The sequence below is a fragment of the Eucyclogobius newberryi genome, unplaced genomic scaffold (genome assembly GCF_026437365.1).
Source record: "Eucyclogobius newberryi isolate DKJ021-1_F unplaced genomic scaffold, fEucNew1.0.hap1 SCAF_19, whole genome shotgun sequence".
In the NCBI taxonomy this organism is placed as follows: domain Eukaryota; kingdom Metazoa; phylum Chordata; class Actinopteri; order Gobiiformes; family Gobiidae; genus Eucyclogobius; species Eucyclogobius newberryi.
In genome coordinates, this window is record NW_027315823.1 from 31,006,516 (window position 1) to 31,022,260 (window position 15,745).

A 15,745-nucleotide genomic window follows, 5' to 3' on the forward strand; every position below is an offset into this window, starting at 1 on the left:
AGGTGCTTCCAATGTGGCTGCAGTTCCTCAAACTCACCACACGATGGAGGCAAAAGGCATGTCATACGAGCCCCCTTGTTATTAAGAGATTACGTCTTTCATTTTCCAATGAAGAAAACTAGGTCAAATGACATCTTTCCTTTAAAAAGCCTCAGGAGAAAATACTAAGAGCATAAAGACACTGAATACTTAAAAAGACAATTTATTTTTTCAGAATATACAAAGCAGTGGCTGAAGTAACCGAATGTCATTCTGTTTTCTCATTTTTTGTAAAGGCAGTCTGGGATACAGAACTGGGCTCCACAGCCAGAACATAAACTTGTTGGAACAAAAACATAGTAAAACAAAAATATAAATGGTACAAACTCGCATGGAATGCACACAGAACAAATCACCAAAGCAGTTAAGATTTAAGAGGGGTTAATGAACAAAGTGAAATCCTGCTAGTGCTGGGTCAACGCAACAAGACCCTTAATTCATCTATTATGTTAACAAGGCAAGAACCTACTAGCAGATTAACACAAAAGAGATGCCCAACTGAGAATATTACCCCCTGCTTAAAACTTATCTTTGGTCTGTACATGAAAGATCAACATGAGCCGTAAAGGAGGAGAATGGCAGCTGCCTGTGTATTTAATGTGGATCCTCTGGTCAGCGCGGACATAGAGACTGTGCTCCTGAAACGTCCCTAATAAAAAGAAAACTTAAGAAAACAACTGCTCTCTTGATGTGGCCCTGGTTTTAGCACAAGTAAGAAAGAAACCTTTTTTTAAAGACCAATAAATAACATTTCATAAAAAAGGAGATTAGGCCACTACATGTTTTTCAGGACTCCAGTGCATTGTGTGAGCATGGGAGTGAAATAAAACTACAAAATAAAAGAAAGGAACTCTTTGACAAGACGCAAAGCACAAGCTCTATAGGACAATGACCAGGCTGGTGGAACGACGCTGCAGAAAACTAAGTCGTAGAATAAGGCCACGCTAACGTTTAGGCCTTAACCTTAGCCTCTTTAGAGTCTCCGTTCTCCTCGGTCTTCTGTTTTTTTGTATCTTCCTTCTCCTAAAAAGTAAAAATGGAATATCAGTACACGGTAGAATACATCAAGTTGATAAAAAATGCATGTCAATAAATGAATACAAATTGAGGAAAAGTTAAAAAGTAATAGACTCCAATATTCCATGACTATTAATATTTGCTTGGTTTGATTACACAATGAAAGTTTTTTTTTAAAAACGAAAAAAAAAAAACTCTTGATGCTTATTAAATGAAAATGTATATATATTTTTAAAAAAAAAGGTGTTAAGGCCCAACCTCCTCGTCCTCAGCTGCACGCTTTGCCGGCTGTGCCTCTTTTTCCTCAGCAGGGGGCGCCTTCTCTCCATTTCCTACAGAAAAGAAAAGAAAAAAAAGAGATTTGCCACCATGTTCAGAGAATGCAGTGAACAGTTACTCTTTTTTCACATCTAACAAACTACAAATCAGATCCTAAATGGCATCCTGGACGTGATTAACCACTGAATGAAGGAGAGAGGCGTTTTAAAAGTACCTTCTCCATTTTTGTGTTCCTCCTCCTCCTCCTCCTCCTCCTCCTCCTCCTCAGTTTCCTTTACTTTGTCACTGTGGTCGGCGCCGTTCTGCAAAACAAAGAGGTCATGGAGCTTTATTCTGCTTATGCGAGGAGCGCTTCACCGTGCAGAGTGGAAACTACAGCTGAAATCCATGTCGTTTAGAAGTTTAGCAGATGTTTTAATTCACAAATGAGGGCCTTTCCTCAGACACAGGAAAGAAAAAAGAAAAGAAAAAAGAAAAGCAGCAGCAGAGCAGAAGGAAAGGAAACTGGTCTTAATTAAACCCCCCAAAATGGAAGATGGACCCACAGTCTAGTTGAAGGCAACATCTGTGCCGTTCACAACCCAAACAAAGCGCATTGTGGAGACGGTGAAGAGAGAAGAGAGAAGGGGGAGGCAGAGGCAGCAGCAGCAGCAGCAGCAGCGACACCTGCATGATGAGGGGAGACAAAAGGGCCATGAGGCTCCGGGGAGCGGGGCCCGAGCACCAGGCCGTGCGTAAAGACTCACTGTGCCATTGGCAGGTGCGTCACCGCTCTCCTTCTTCTCAGCTTCAACTTCTTTCTTCTCCTTCAGATCCTGGAGGGAGAGAAACACTGGGTTTAATTGAAGCGGGAGCAGTTTGTTGTGGAGTGTGTGGTTAGGCAAAAGGACACGGGAAATAAACGCGAGGTTGAGAGGCGTTTGTCCGTGAGAAGTGCGCTCCAGGAGCCTCCATCCAGCCGCTTCCCGCCCACAGTCACTCTCCAGCGGCGTGCCGTCTCAACATCCACCGCTTTGTCTCCGGTTCAAGTCGTAAATGAGCCAAACACAGCTCTTTACGCACGTTAACGAGACTAAACCGCGCGTGACGACGACGACGACTCACACACACGGTTAATGACGGCCATTTATATCCTTTTTTTTTTTTTTTTAATTAATCAAATTGCCGCAAAATCTTAAGGTATAACGTTCACCTCGCCATATAACACGAAGCAAGTCAAAATTCGTTGCAGTTTCGTGATTTACTTCCCAAAATAAAGAAAAAAGAAAAGAAAAAAAAAAGTTGCCCAAATTGTTTCCACACGACGTTTTCCCATCGAAATGAATGAAACGCACCTTGGCCGTCACCTCGGCGGTCTTGGTCGTGTCAACTGCGGCGTCGGCCATTGTTAAGTTTCACCCCAAAAAACCCGGTTATAAATCCTTTCGCGGAAAACGGTGAAGGTTTAAGTCGGCGCTTCGGCTAAGACGCTGGGAGAGAAATGATGTCTGCCCCGCACCGCTTTTTCTCCACCGCGTTGAAAATGCACTCTCGTTGGATACAGCGGGCAGACTCGGCACGCGATTGGTCCGGCTCCGCTCACTCGAGACGCCATTGGTCGAAACGCGCGTCAATCGTCGAATTTGATCCCGCCCGCCGTGTATCGCAACGCTGATTGGCTGACTGCATTTAAAGCGCTGTGCTCCAAGCTGCAACTCTTTTTTTTTTTTTCTTTCTTTTTTGGTTTCCTCCCCATCACTGATCACTTCAGTTTCCGTGCGTGTTTCATCCCCCCAAACATGTCGAACAATGAAGCGTAGTGGCTGCATAAAGCTAAGTCGTTATTATATAAAAAAACTAAAATGGCAATATAAAAACTAAAAAAAAATCTGTGGCAAAGCGTTGGGCGCCATCTTTTGTTGTGTTTGCTTTCTTTCTTTCTCGTAATGGGTTCGGTGTCAAATTACAAGAAAAAAAAAAAAAAAGATCTGAAAGCCACATGGCCACACCTCCTGCTAAATTTAACTTTCACAAAATGTGCTCTAATGTCAAGTCTCTCCGCACTGTCTGTCGGTAGATGCTGCTGTGAAAATGAAAGCAAACTTTTCCATTGTTGATGAAGAAGAGAAGAAGAGGCAGACAAAGCACGTTTGTTTGGAGCGTTGCCTTGATTAATGATTAAACTGGCAATAATGTGGCTGCTCAAATTGCATCCTTATTCACCTCAAACAGGTACATAATGGTTGAAAGTTCAGTTAAGGAGCTGCTACATCCAGACTATCATGAACTGCTCATGTAAAATGCTCCATGTGAAGTCTATCTAAAGTATTTTAAGAAAGTTTGCAATAGAGTAAGGAGGATATGACAAAAAACATTTATCAATTTGCAATAGCATTTTAGTTTTATCTTATTATAATAAATTAAAATGGCTTTTCAATGTTATTCATAAACAAGATAGACATTTAATAATTGTCATTTTCTCTTCCAAAACCACATCCTTTTAGAGATCAGACCTCTTGATAACAAAGACCGACAGTTTGAGTCGACAAAATCTCAATCTCAATTAAAATTCAATTGTCCCACTTTGTAAAAATAAGGTGCAATCAAACAAGGCGTAATAAACCAATCTAGCTCGAAAACTAGATTTATTCTCTCATTAAAATGCAGTAGCTTGTGCGCACACATTCTGAAAACGTATTATTATTATAATTTATTATTATAATATTTTTATTTATTATTATTATATTTTTATTATTATTATATTTTTATAATTATTTTATTTATTTATTATTTAAGCAGATAAGAACCCGATCGATACCTCTTATTTTAGGGTGACCTGGGGCACAGTAAAGAACAGCACTCACATGTTAAAACAGTCCACCAGAAAGAAATATATATATATATATATATATATATATATATATATATATATATATATATATATATATATATATATATATATATATATAAACTATATTTAAAAGCACACACAGTTTTTGTAAAGATTCACTCTCTATGTCTTTTAAAATCAAACAAAAACCCAAAGTGAACCCCAAACAAGTGAAATAGTTGACAAAAATATACAGCAAATGTGTATTTTCAATTTGAGCGCACACTTTCTTTGTGAATCCCACGATAAACAGGCCAAGAATTTATGCAGACAAGGAATACATTGAAAGTTTAGAGCTAGTGCTACGCTTCAAAACGTCCCGGTCGACTTCAGAGCTTTCACTTTCAGCTGGAAACTTGTTGTTATGAGTAATTCTACTGTTTAACCAAAGGAAACGCAGCTGTCAGGGCCCCCAAGTCCCATCATGTCCTTCACTCGCTCTTTACAACAACAACTGCACGTTTTCTAACTACGTTATTGCCCGAAATATACTTCCCAAGACCTCATGTAACCTCCAAGAAATCCTCCTTACCACACCTGTCATTGTGTCTACGTCCACGCCCGATTAACGCTCGTTCTGATCAAACATTGACCACGATAGTTGATCGTTGAACTGTCTGCTTGCTTTTACTAGACAGTCGAGCGGTTGTTTTTGTCTTTCCGCTTGTTCAAACACGTCCACTGCGAATATCTTGACTCAACTATTTCGTCAACCCCTAATTTCATCTAAACGCGGGCCTCCTGCGACATAATTAGGCCGCAGCCTTTTTGCCACGTCAGTAAACAAAGCAAAAAAGACAAAAAAAGAACATGAAATAATGTTTTTTTTTTGTTACATTGGACTGAAATCAACTTAATTACAAAGTCTGCAATGACACTTTCAGTCATTAGGTTGGAGTCGCCGCCTTCTAAGACAAAAGTTTATGCAAAGTGATGATTTGTAGGTTGTGTTCTGAGGTTCTTTTACTCCTTTGTGCTAGTCCTAAGCCTGGGTAAATGTTGTGTTTAGTGTAAAGAACTTAAAACGCAAAAGGCAGGCGATTACTTTGACGTTAAAAACCAAACAGAATAATCAACACGTGCATTTCAACAGCAAACACAGTTGTCGAAATGTAATAATTGTATTAATATTTCTCTCTTTTGTTTTGGAAAATTGGACTCGGAGAAGCAAAACTCCTCGATGTTTTGGCTCGGTCCTTCGCAGGGCGGCAGAAGGCATTACTCACGCTTTTCTGTAAGTGGAAAATGGGGAGCAACTTGAGAGAAAGGGAGGGAGAGATGAAGAGTTTGGGAGAGTGAGGAAGAGAGAGGGAGGGAGTGTTTGTGAGATCATTTCCTGTCGGGTTTTTTTCTTTTTTCTCTCCTTATTTGTGTTTAACTGCAGCGTGTGGTGGTCACAAACCCTGTTCCTAAAACGCTGGGACGCTGTGAAAGTAAATACAGAACACAGAGTACAGACACGCACAAGACACAGGGACATTTATACCATTAACACAAATAAAAGCTTAATCTGCAACAGTTTGTCTTTACAACATTGGGAATGACGCTGAATGTGTGGAGAAAAACAGAAAAAAAGGTGTCATACGTTTGAAATCACATCCATTGCAATCTGTGTAAGGCATTTTAAAGTTAAATGAGAGCGATAACGTGCGTTCATAGTCTTGAGTGTTAAATGTGTTGCATTATGGTCCATTACAATGCCATTTTCCCTGGAAAAAAATTGACAAATTCAAAAGGAACTTCCATTTGGTAAGCAATTTAGAAAAATACAAACCTAATTGTCTGGGAGATGATAATTTGCTTCCATTTTTTTCACTAGGGCAACAACGATTGAGGGAAATAACTGTGACTGGTCAATCTAAATAACTGTAATTGTACTTTCTCGTAATCTGGATAAAAATAGACTCTAAAACACATGTCAATACACCTTTTGTAACAAACACAGCAGCGGTATTAAGTTAAAATGTCTAAAACTGATAAACCTTTTTGGATTTTTATCAATAATACACTTTAATCGTAAATATCCTCTATCAAGAAAGCTTTAAACACAATAGTTCAACCTTGACTGGCTTAAATGTTTTCAAAAATAGAAATAAACGATTGACTTGTTGACTATTGATGTTTCATATCGACACCTTTATCCAGATTTGCCTTCTTTCTATATTCTTTACGGGCGACTGAGGTGAACTATTGCAGCATCCACATTTGTAAACATTTGCTCAGTGATAGGCGAAAAGCACTAATCTTTGTGTGACAAAACCGACACTTTTTCACCAGTCTTTCCACACGCAGGAACTGGAAAGCCGCTTTATGCATTGAGACTTATGAGGCCACAGAAAGCATTACTGTAGCACTATAAAGGGCCCTTTGTGTGAGGTCAGCGCTGGTTTGTATGGGTTTACACAGCCAGCTTTGGGCGACAGGAACGCCGCTATTTGTTTGCACATGTACCGTACATTAAAACAACCTTAACCTTCCCCCTGTTTCAGCTCATGAGGAATTTTGACGCTCAGACATTTGAACTAACGCGCTGAATTTATGGCAGAGCAATAACGTTTACAGTGTAATTACAAGGAGCTGTTTTTGACTTCCTGGCTGTAACAGTTACGGTTGTCAAAATACACGGCGGGATAATGCTCAACGAAGCCCGCCCTTAGATGTTTCTGATGACGCCTAATTGCACAAACGTAAAAGCTTTTTGTACGCGGCACGTGGAGCATGCGGCCGTGAAATTTATACGCGTCGCAGTGACGTCGAGGGGGCGTGTCACTGGGATTAATGTACAGTATTACAGTAATGTACAGTCATTGTGAACAGAGCAACAGTACAATGAAATACAATGAGTTAACTGTACAACTCGGGGAGGTATTTGAGGTTTAATTATCAGACACGTGTGAAATATTACTTCAATACTCAGCTCTTTGTAAGATGTAAGATTTTCTGCTATAAATGACCAACTCAGTATTACATTTTTGCATATCTTCCAAACAACATTGACAATATTTTCTAGATGTTTATATATTGCCCATCTCCACTCTGTGTACAGCAAGCTCAACAAGTTTTTATCTGGACAGAAATATTTCATATGCAAATACAAAACCTGTTCCATAATCAGTTGAAGTGTGAACATACTGTAACAAGTTAATAAATAAATATAGTACATACATACATACTGTAATAGCATGTACATTGTGTAAGTCTGTGAGGATTGCTATTGTTGGTTGTTCTTCATTGTTGCTCATTATACTTTTAGGAGGAAGGACAGTGGCTAATAAAGTCCCCTCGCCCATAAAATGAGGATATAGGCAGCACCTTTGTTTCCCCTTCACTTCTCGGGGACAAAGGACTGACCTGACTTGTGGAATGCCGGGGCCCATCAAAGAGCAGAGGTCGAGATTATGAGGGGGAGGGGTCCCCATAATTGGAGAAAACTGTTTGGGGCTAACTAATTCCTTTTGTTTTGAACAGCAGTGTCCTGCATGGTCCAATTGGCTTTCCCTGGGTCTCAGAGGCCCCTGCCAGGCCCAGGGACAACACTAGATCAACCTCTCCTCAGGACACTGTCGTCAGATACTGTACTTTTATTAACGCTGGAGTGAAGGGTGCGCTTAAGGTCAGTGTGTGTGGGTAAGTTGAAATAACATGCCCCCCTCTTCCATACACATTCATTCATTCATTTTCTACCGCTCGTTCCTGTTAGGGATCACGGGTAACTAGAACCTATCTCAGTGACTTTGGGCCTGAGCAGTATTTTTTAATTTTTGTATTTAAAACAAGGACGGTGCACAGATAATATTAATCAGCACCAGATTTAGCTAATAACTCATTTCCATCTGATAAAGAATCAACAGCAATTCTCCTAAAATTAAATCATTACATTCATATTCATATTTGTATTTCATCATCAATGATAAGCCCACCTCTTAAAATACAATTGTACTGTTCATAAACCATCATTAGCAATAACTCCTAAAATACAGTCATACAATTCATAATTTAATTCATTAACTCAAGTCATTCGTAAGCATTTAAAATAATTATCTAATTCATTAATACAAGGATCCCATAAAAACATTAAAGCGATCAAACTCATCTTTAACATACAGTACTAAATAAACCAATTTAAATTCATTATTGTCCTTAGCCTTTAAAAATACAAGCTCAATATCATTATAATCATCCTGTCCTTGAATACTAACAGAATCACTAAATTAACAATTTTATCAACAACCCAATTTCATTACAACTCAAGCATCACTGGGCGTGTAAAGTAATACATTATGAGTAAATATCTTAAATAGGGCTGCAACGATTAATCGCTTGGAATAATTGTCGACTACTTTTGATAGTAGTACTTGTTATCTGAACAATACAAACTCTAAACACATTCAAAGTGACGTTTTATCACAAATAAAGTGGCATTATTAAATCAAAAACACATGTATTCATTCAATTTCATCAATATCACTAGTACTCTCTATCTTGAAGTCTCCAGACACCATATTTCAACCTTTTTACTCAATAAAACATTCAAAACGTCTCAATGTACAGTCGAGATAATCGTTTGACCAGTCGACTTATCAAAACAATAATTGCTCGCCCAAAGCCATAATCTTTTCTTGACAATGCTAGCTTTTATTGGCGACATCTGTGTCTGCGTTTAGACAGAGGTGTCATTGTTTCATTTAAACATTGCATATATTACGTTGCGCTGAACACATACAGTATGAGAGCGGGTGCTGCACATGCCCCGTGTGAAAAGCTCTGAACCGCCGCCTAAACGCACTCTAGCGCCAGAATTTGTTGACATTTTTTTGCGCTTGAAATCTGTAAACACACGTTGCATAAACCGAAGCCCCTCTGTGACTCTGTGCCAGGAGTTGAAGAGATGCCGGAGTCTTTGGATTTGCGTTTGTGGCTCTGGAGTGATGGGTGGATTACCGAAGAGGTGCTTTGAGGATTTAGACACTCTCGGAGATTGTGCTTCGAAAACCGCGGGGGGCCAGCCTTGTGCCAGGGCGCAAAGGAGTCATTTTGTGTTTCTGAAATCTTGTGGGGCTGTAAGACTTCAGTGGTTTAGTCGATTAACAGGTCAATGCGGTTTTAGTCGACCAGAATGGATATTAGCAGTGGTTTTGGAGCGGAGTGTGAATTTAATCTGCCTTTTTTTACTCATAAATAAACATTTTACTAGTAATTTTCTTGCCTTTTACTGTGCACATTGGGCAGTGTTGGAAAGTAATGATAGATGTATGTATGTTGCCTGACCTGCCAGCCCCGCCCACATTCTGTTTTGTAAAGTAAGGCAAGGCAAGGCAAGTTTATTTGTAGAGCACATTTCATACACAAGGCAATTCAAAGTGCTTCACACAGCAGGAAAAATGCATTCAAAGCATTCAAGTAGTCTGTCAAAACGTGTTGGGAATGGCTGGTCAGACAAGTATGTATGTACATCTATCATTGTATAGAAGTAAAAGTGCCATTTTTTGGTGTCTGTATTAAAATGAATTTGTAGTGGACACGTTTTTACTTCACTACATCTGAGTGTCGCTATCATTTTTCAATAGGACTGAAAAGTAAAGGTACTTTTTATGTGGTTTTGAGTTTTTTTGTTCGTTTTTTTTCATGTTTATGGTGACAACTTGCCTTAACGTTATAACTTCAAGTCCTGGCCTTGAGCAAACAGAAACATATGTATACGAATTCAAAAAAACATGAATCAGGACAGTTCTTAACCAGATTTCACTCTTTAATGGTTTTCAAAGATCAGTGTGAAATATGTTTTACCCAAAAGTACAATATAAAACATGTACATCGATACTGTCACTTCAGTAAATGACATGACTTTTACTTATGTGACATTTTTACTTTTACTTGAGTACATGTTTGTGTTTTTTCCCCCAGTATCTTTACTTTCACTGAAGTAACACAATTCAGTACTTCTTTTGCCACTGACTTTAGGTCAATTAAGGTCGGATCATTGAGTTTTGAGATCTTTTTCTTTTATGCCAAGCCCAGTTTTTCGACTACAGCCCTAAAATGTGTGTCGTTTGACTTAGTTCTCATTTTTTTATCTAATGATTAACAAGGCAATGTCCTGATTCCCCTGATTATAACTGTTTCTTTTCCTGGTGTGGCAGCATGTTAAAATTATAGTTACATTTAAGCTGTTTTGTCTATTAATTGCAATTATGGCAATGGCATTGTTCTATGTGTTAAACAAAATGCAAAATATGTATCTTTTATCTTTATTTATACTGGGAAATCATCATTGTCATAGTTGATGGTTGGATTTGCAATAATTTACGTCTTTGTATGAATATATCTGATTCTTAAATTGACAGTTTTTTTTAAATATCTGCATTTTTTCATCTATTCTGATAGTTATGGTTTGACTTCTCACTCCGCTGTTGCCGCAGCGGATTAAACAACTTTACTAAACCTTTCCCTTGACTATCCATGTTGTTCCGTTGCCGTGACATGGCGGTGGCGAGGGGAAAACACGGTTCATTTCTGTGGAGTAGTGTCTGATTGCAGTGGGCGGCGCACAAGTCCATTATGGATAAAAATACATCAACAGCACTTTGGCCTCTGAGATGGGAAAATAATACTTGACATGCAGAGAATACACCAGTTGCTGTATTCGTTTAACATAGATGCAGTTTATTGATCCAGGAGAGGGAAACTACGTTACTTGGGCGTGTTTGTTGACCTATATTACCGTGATTTAAAAACACTGGCAAAGAAATGTGCATTATTACCGTAGTTCAAGAAGAAGAAGAAGAAGTCCTCAAAATGCTCCTATAAACAGAAAGCAGAATCCCACGAACAGTAGAAATAATTTGATACATTTTTTCACATATTTTGTTCAATGAAGCCAATATAAGATTTGCATAATTGACATTTAGATCTATGTTATTCAGTATTTAGTAATAGATTGAATAACATTTAAAGCATTTGTCATATTTACCTTTCATAAAACGCTGATGCACAAATGAGTTTAACTTATAAGTCGACTCATGCAATCACTGCATGTTTTCAATGGTTATTAAAGAAGTGTAAATTGTAATGTAGTGTGTCTGAAGTCCACATGTGTCAAAATTGATAAGCAATGATGGGTTTGATAAGATTGGAGCACTGGAAACTCAGGTATGTGGGCTTGTGTTCGTTGGATTTTGAATCATAAGAACACTTGAAGGGCCAATCAGGACAATCTTGTGTTGCTTCCTCTTCACTGGCCTAGTTTAACAGCACCTCCGTAGCTCCTCCCCCCGGTTTGTGAGAGAAAAGTGGAATTTTCCAGTCATCGCTGCGGCTCCTCAAGTCTCGCTCCTCCTCCTGCTTCCCAGTTTTCCCGCCTTCCTCGCTCTCTCTTTCTCTTTCTCCATTTTACCTGATCATTCCTGCGCTCAAGGCCCTCTACTGCCCGTTTACTACAGTTAAATCAGTAAGATCTGTTGTTCTTTCTTTGGATTTGATGAGCTGAACTGCCCAGTGTCAGAAAAAAAAAAAGTCTTATAAAAATAGATTGATACACATTTCAAGAGCACACAGACATGGCACTATTTTACCCAGGTTTGTCTTTTTATATTGGTTTGGCTGCTACTACTGCAAACCACAATGTTCTGAATATGTGCTTGGCGTTTGACTCACTGGACAGCATTGATTGAAAGCCCATTTGGACAACTACTTAACAACCTTTTGTGTTGTGCCTTATTTACTGCTATTATAGCTTGTTAAAATTAATGGGAAGAACAGGTCACAATACGACAAATACTTCAAAGGACGTCATCGACGGCCCTTGAAGAGTCTGTTTAGCCTGCTTTGGTCTCTTGGGTTACATTTCCGTAGAGCATTGACTAACAGCTTGGAGATGATGTAACGAGGCTTAGAAAATGTGTAAAATTATGTTTATTTTTCCTTTGAACAATGCACAGAGATGCACAAATCCACCTTTTTCAGTTCTGCCGATACCTAATATTAACCTATACCAGTGCGGTGGACGGAAAATAGTGTCATTAAAACATGATTAAGCTATCACTGTAATGTAATTAATCCTTCAAATAAAAGAGAAGCTTTGTATAAATAATAGTCTGGGTCCAGATCAGCCGGCCTTATTGTATAAATGGACTAGGATAACGGTTAGGAAGACCAAATATAATATAAACAATACCTGATTCAGCTGTTGTTATGCCCATTTGCATCCACAGGTAAACTGGTAAAACAAAAACCTCAAGATTGGTAACAATGCACCGTACTATTGATACCCTCCACTTTCCTTCATCGCAAAATTACACCTTAAAACTAGAAAAATACACTTGTTTTAGGCAAAAATGTCCCCAAAAAATTTAGAATTTACAAATAAACAAATATATACACAATTAACACAATTTACAGATGGTCAGAATAGCACAATTTATTTTTTTTTAAAGTGCAAAGAATGGTTATTGGTTTGAATAATCGTTAAAGTGTCCTAGATGAGCTGATTTGTGCTGACCTTCTCGCCCTCGTGAAAATCAAATCCAAACCATGAACACTTACATTAATCACAGACTCTGGAATATTGTTTGTTGTTTGAATCCACTGTGTATTCGTTTCAGATCATCTAAACGCTTATGAGTCCGTGTTTGCTAATGTGTGCGTTGTGTCACCATGGTAACTGTATGTAGATGTATAGTTTCCCCCTTGCGCGGTGTCACTGCAAAGTATCAATCCTCATTAAGCACAAGATCGATAGCTTTTGCTGACTATCAATACAAATTTAAAACCTTAACCCCAGAGGTAAGCTCCAAACACGAGAGGTATCAAAAAATGAGTTTAATTGGCAAAATATTATTCAATCAGCCGTGTGGCGGTGATGGCAGTGTTTAATTATGAGATTGAGTAATCCTCTGTATTAACTTACGCGTCACTGTTTGATTAGGGCTTAAATAAGGAACCAAAGTGTGGGATCACAGAGCAGATGGTGGATTTGCATTTCAGATTCAGGGTTGTTTCAGAACGATCACATGTCCTGAGCCATGCCAAACACACACAGCCCAAATGATGTACAATGACAGAATTATGAGGTTTATTAGCATGGTTACATTCGATCAAAATATGTATTTAACCACAGGCACAGGTAAATGATTGACATATTTAGATACATACACACATGTAGATTCACTGCACTTTGATTTTGTTCAGGCATTTTTATGTTATGGTTAATTTAGCCAGGTAATAAGCAGTGAGAGGGCTTTTATACCAGAGCAATATTGATGTGCATTGCCCACAAAGCAAGCAAATTATACATTTTGGCCACGCAATGGAAAACATAATTTTATTGTAATAGTGTGATTTTTAGTTTTTTAGTATTTAATATAACAACACGTTCCAATTGGGAATAAACTTAATTAAACCTGGAACTAAACATAGACTGGAACAGGACTGGAACAGGACTGGAACAGGACTGGAACTGGACTGGAACTGGACTGGAACAGGACTGGAACTGGACTAGAACAGGACTGGAACTGGACTGGAACAGGACTGGAAGAGGACTGGAACAGGACTGGAACTGGACTGGAACAGGACTGGAACAGGACTAGAACAGGACTGGAACAGGACTGGAACTGGACTGGAACAGGACTGGAACTGGACTGGAACAGGACTGGAACAGGACTAGAACAGGACTGGCACAGGACTGGAACTGGACTGGAACAGGACTGGAACGGGACTGGAACAGGACTGGAAGAGGACTGGAACAGGACTGGAACTGGACTGGAACAGGACTGGAAGAGGACAAGAACAGGACTGGAAGAGGACTGGAACAGGACTGGAAGAGGACAAGAACAGGACTGGAACAGGACTAGAACAGAATTGGAACAGGACTAAAACAAGACTAGAGAAGGACTGGAACCGGATTGTAACAGGACTGGAACAAGACTGGAACAGGACTGGAACAGGACTAGAACAGAATTGGAACAGGACTAAAACAGACTAGAGAAGGACTGGAACCGAACTCAAACAGGACTGGAACAGGACCGGAGCAGGACCATAACAGGACTGGAACAGGACTAAGACAGGACTAGAGAAGGACTGGAACCGGACTGGAACAGGACTGGAACAAGACTGGAACAGGACTGGAACAGGACTAGAACAGAATTGGAACAGGACTAAAACAGACTAGAGAAGGACTGGAACCGGACTCAAACAGGACTGGAACCGGACTAGAACAGGACCGGAACAGGACCAGAACAGGACCAAATCAAGTCTACATCAGGACTAAACTGGGCACAAATCTGGACCAAACTAGTATAAACATTGAACATACCCTGAGGAATATTCTTAACAATGAATAACAAATGCAAATATTAATTATTATAAAAAAAAAATACATGTATCACTTTCAACGGGTGAAACAAATGGATTTCTCCTCTATTATAATCTATAATCCTTCTGTATTGACGTGTGCCTCGTGGGTTGCTGTACCCAATTTGTCGCAAAAGGGGAATCCTCCTTGTAAATCAGGCCCAAATTTAGCCATAGGCAGCTGTAGCTAACTCTGACTTTGTTCATGGCGTGAGGCACATTAACCTTATCCTCATTGTTTTGAACCAACAAAGCGCCATCTGCACAGCAACCAGCCACGGCCCAGGGACTTACACACTGGGGGGCTTCACTGCAACCTGTGGGGGGAGGGCCTGGCCTGCTGCTGAGGGCCAAGGGACAAGACCAGGACGGAATAATAGAAGAGGATTTAAAGGGCCTCTGTCAGCTGTACTTAAGCTTTGTACTCAAGTAAAAGTGTGCAGCCAAATACACACAAATGAAATACACGTCACTGATTGGTCGTTTTCAGGCTCGAGTGTTTGACGTCAGATGAAGGCAAGTGTATAATTAATGTGTTATAAGGTGAAGGGAAAATCCACAAATCACTTTATTAGTGAAAAGGGCCTCATGGTTAACAATAGTAACTTATAAGAGTGCACTTAATGCTATGATTTACTTATGTAGCTATTGATACTGAATTACGTTTTTTGAAGCTGAGGCCAACTGTCTGCACCTCTGGGACCCTCTCCGTGCCCTTTGACATCAGCTGTTGTATAAGTCATTCAAATTCTGGGCTCCTCGTCTTCCTCTGCACGTGGGAGGAGTACAGATCCATGCACTGATTCATAAATAAAAACATCTACACATATAAAGATTTTTACCAGGTTGGTCTTTCATTCTTCAAGACTAATCTGGGTAAAACAAATTAATATCTATGACTGATGCATGCATCAATAGTCTGTGGCCCAGAACAAGTCCTTTTTTTTGTTGACAACATTGATCATTCAGCCTGTACTTGACTTGAATAACAATTATTGAATTAAAAAAACTTGATTTGTGGAGTAATTTGCACACTTCATCAACATTATTATTATTTATTTATTTATTTAGACATATTCCTATGTTTGAGAGCTGTGTTCAATGACAACAAACCTTTTCTGCTTCTGCTTCTGATATATTAATATAGTACCTCGCTTCTTATCCAAAGAGCTTTACGTTGCATTTTCCCTTCAG

The 15,745-nt window shown here is 39.2% G+C and overlaps 1 protein-coding gene across 1 annotated transcript; it reads right to left on the reverse strand.

Moving 5' to 3' along the window:
* Positions 1 to 186: 186 nt before the first annotated feature.
* On the reverse strand, positions 187 to 2,819 carry LOC140366000 (uncharacterized). Its single transcript, XM_072452633.1, has 5 exons — positions 2,670 to 2,819; positions 2,082 to 2,150; positions 1,550 to 1,637; positions 1,315 to 1,388; positions 187 to 1,062 (listed from the first exon to the last, which is right to left on the reverse strand). Exons 1-5 carry the CDS (start codon positions 2,718 to 2,720, stop codon positions 991 to 993), a joined length of 354 nt encoding a protein of 117 aa, XP_072308734.1. The 5' UTR covers positions 2,721 to 2,819; the 3' UTR covers positions 187 to 990.
* Between the last annotated feature and the right edge of the window lie 12,926 nt (positions 2,820 to 15,745).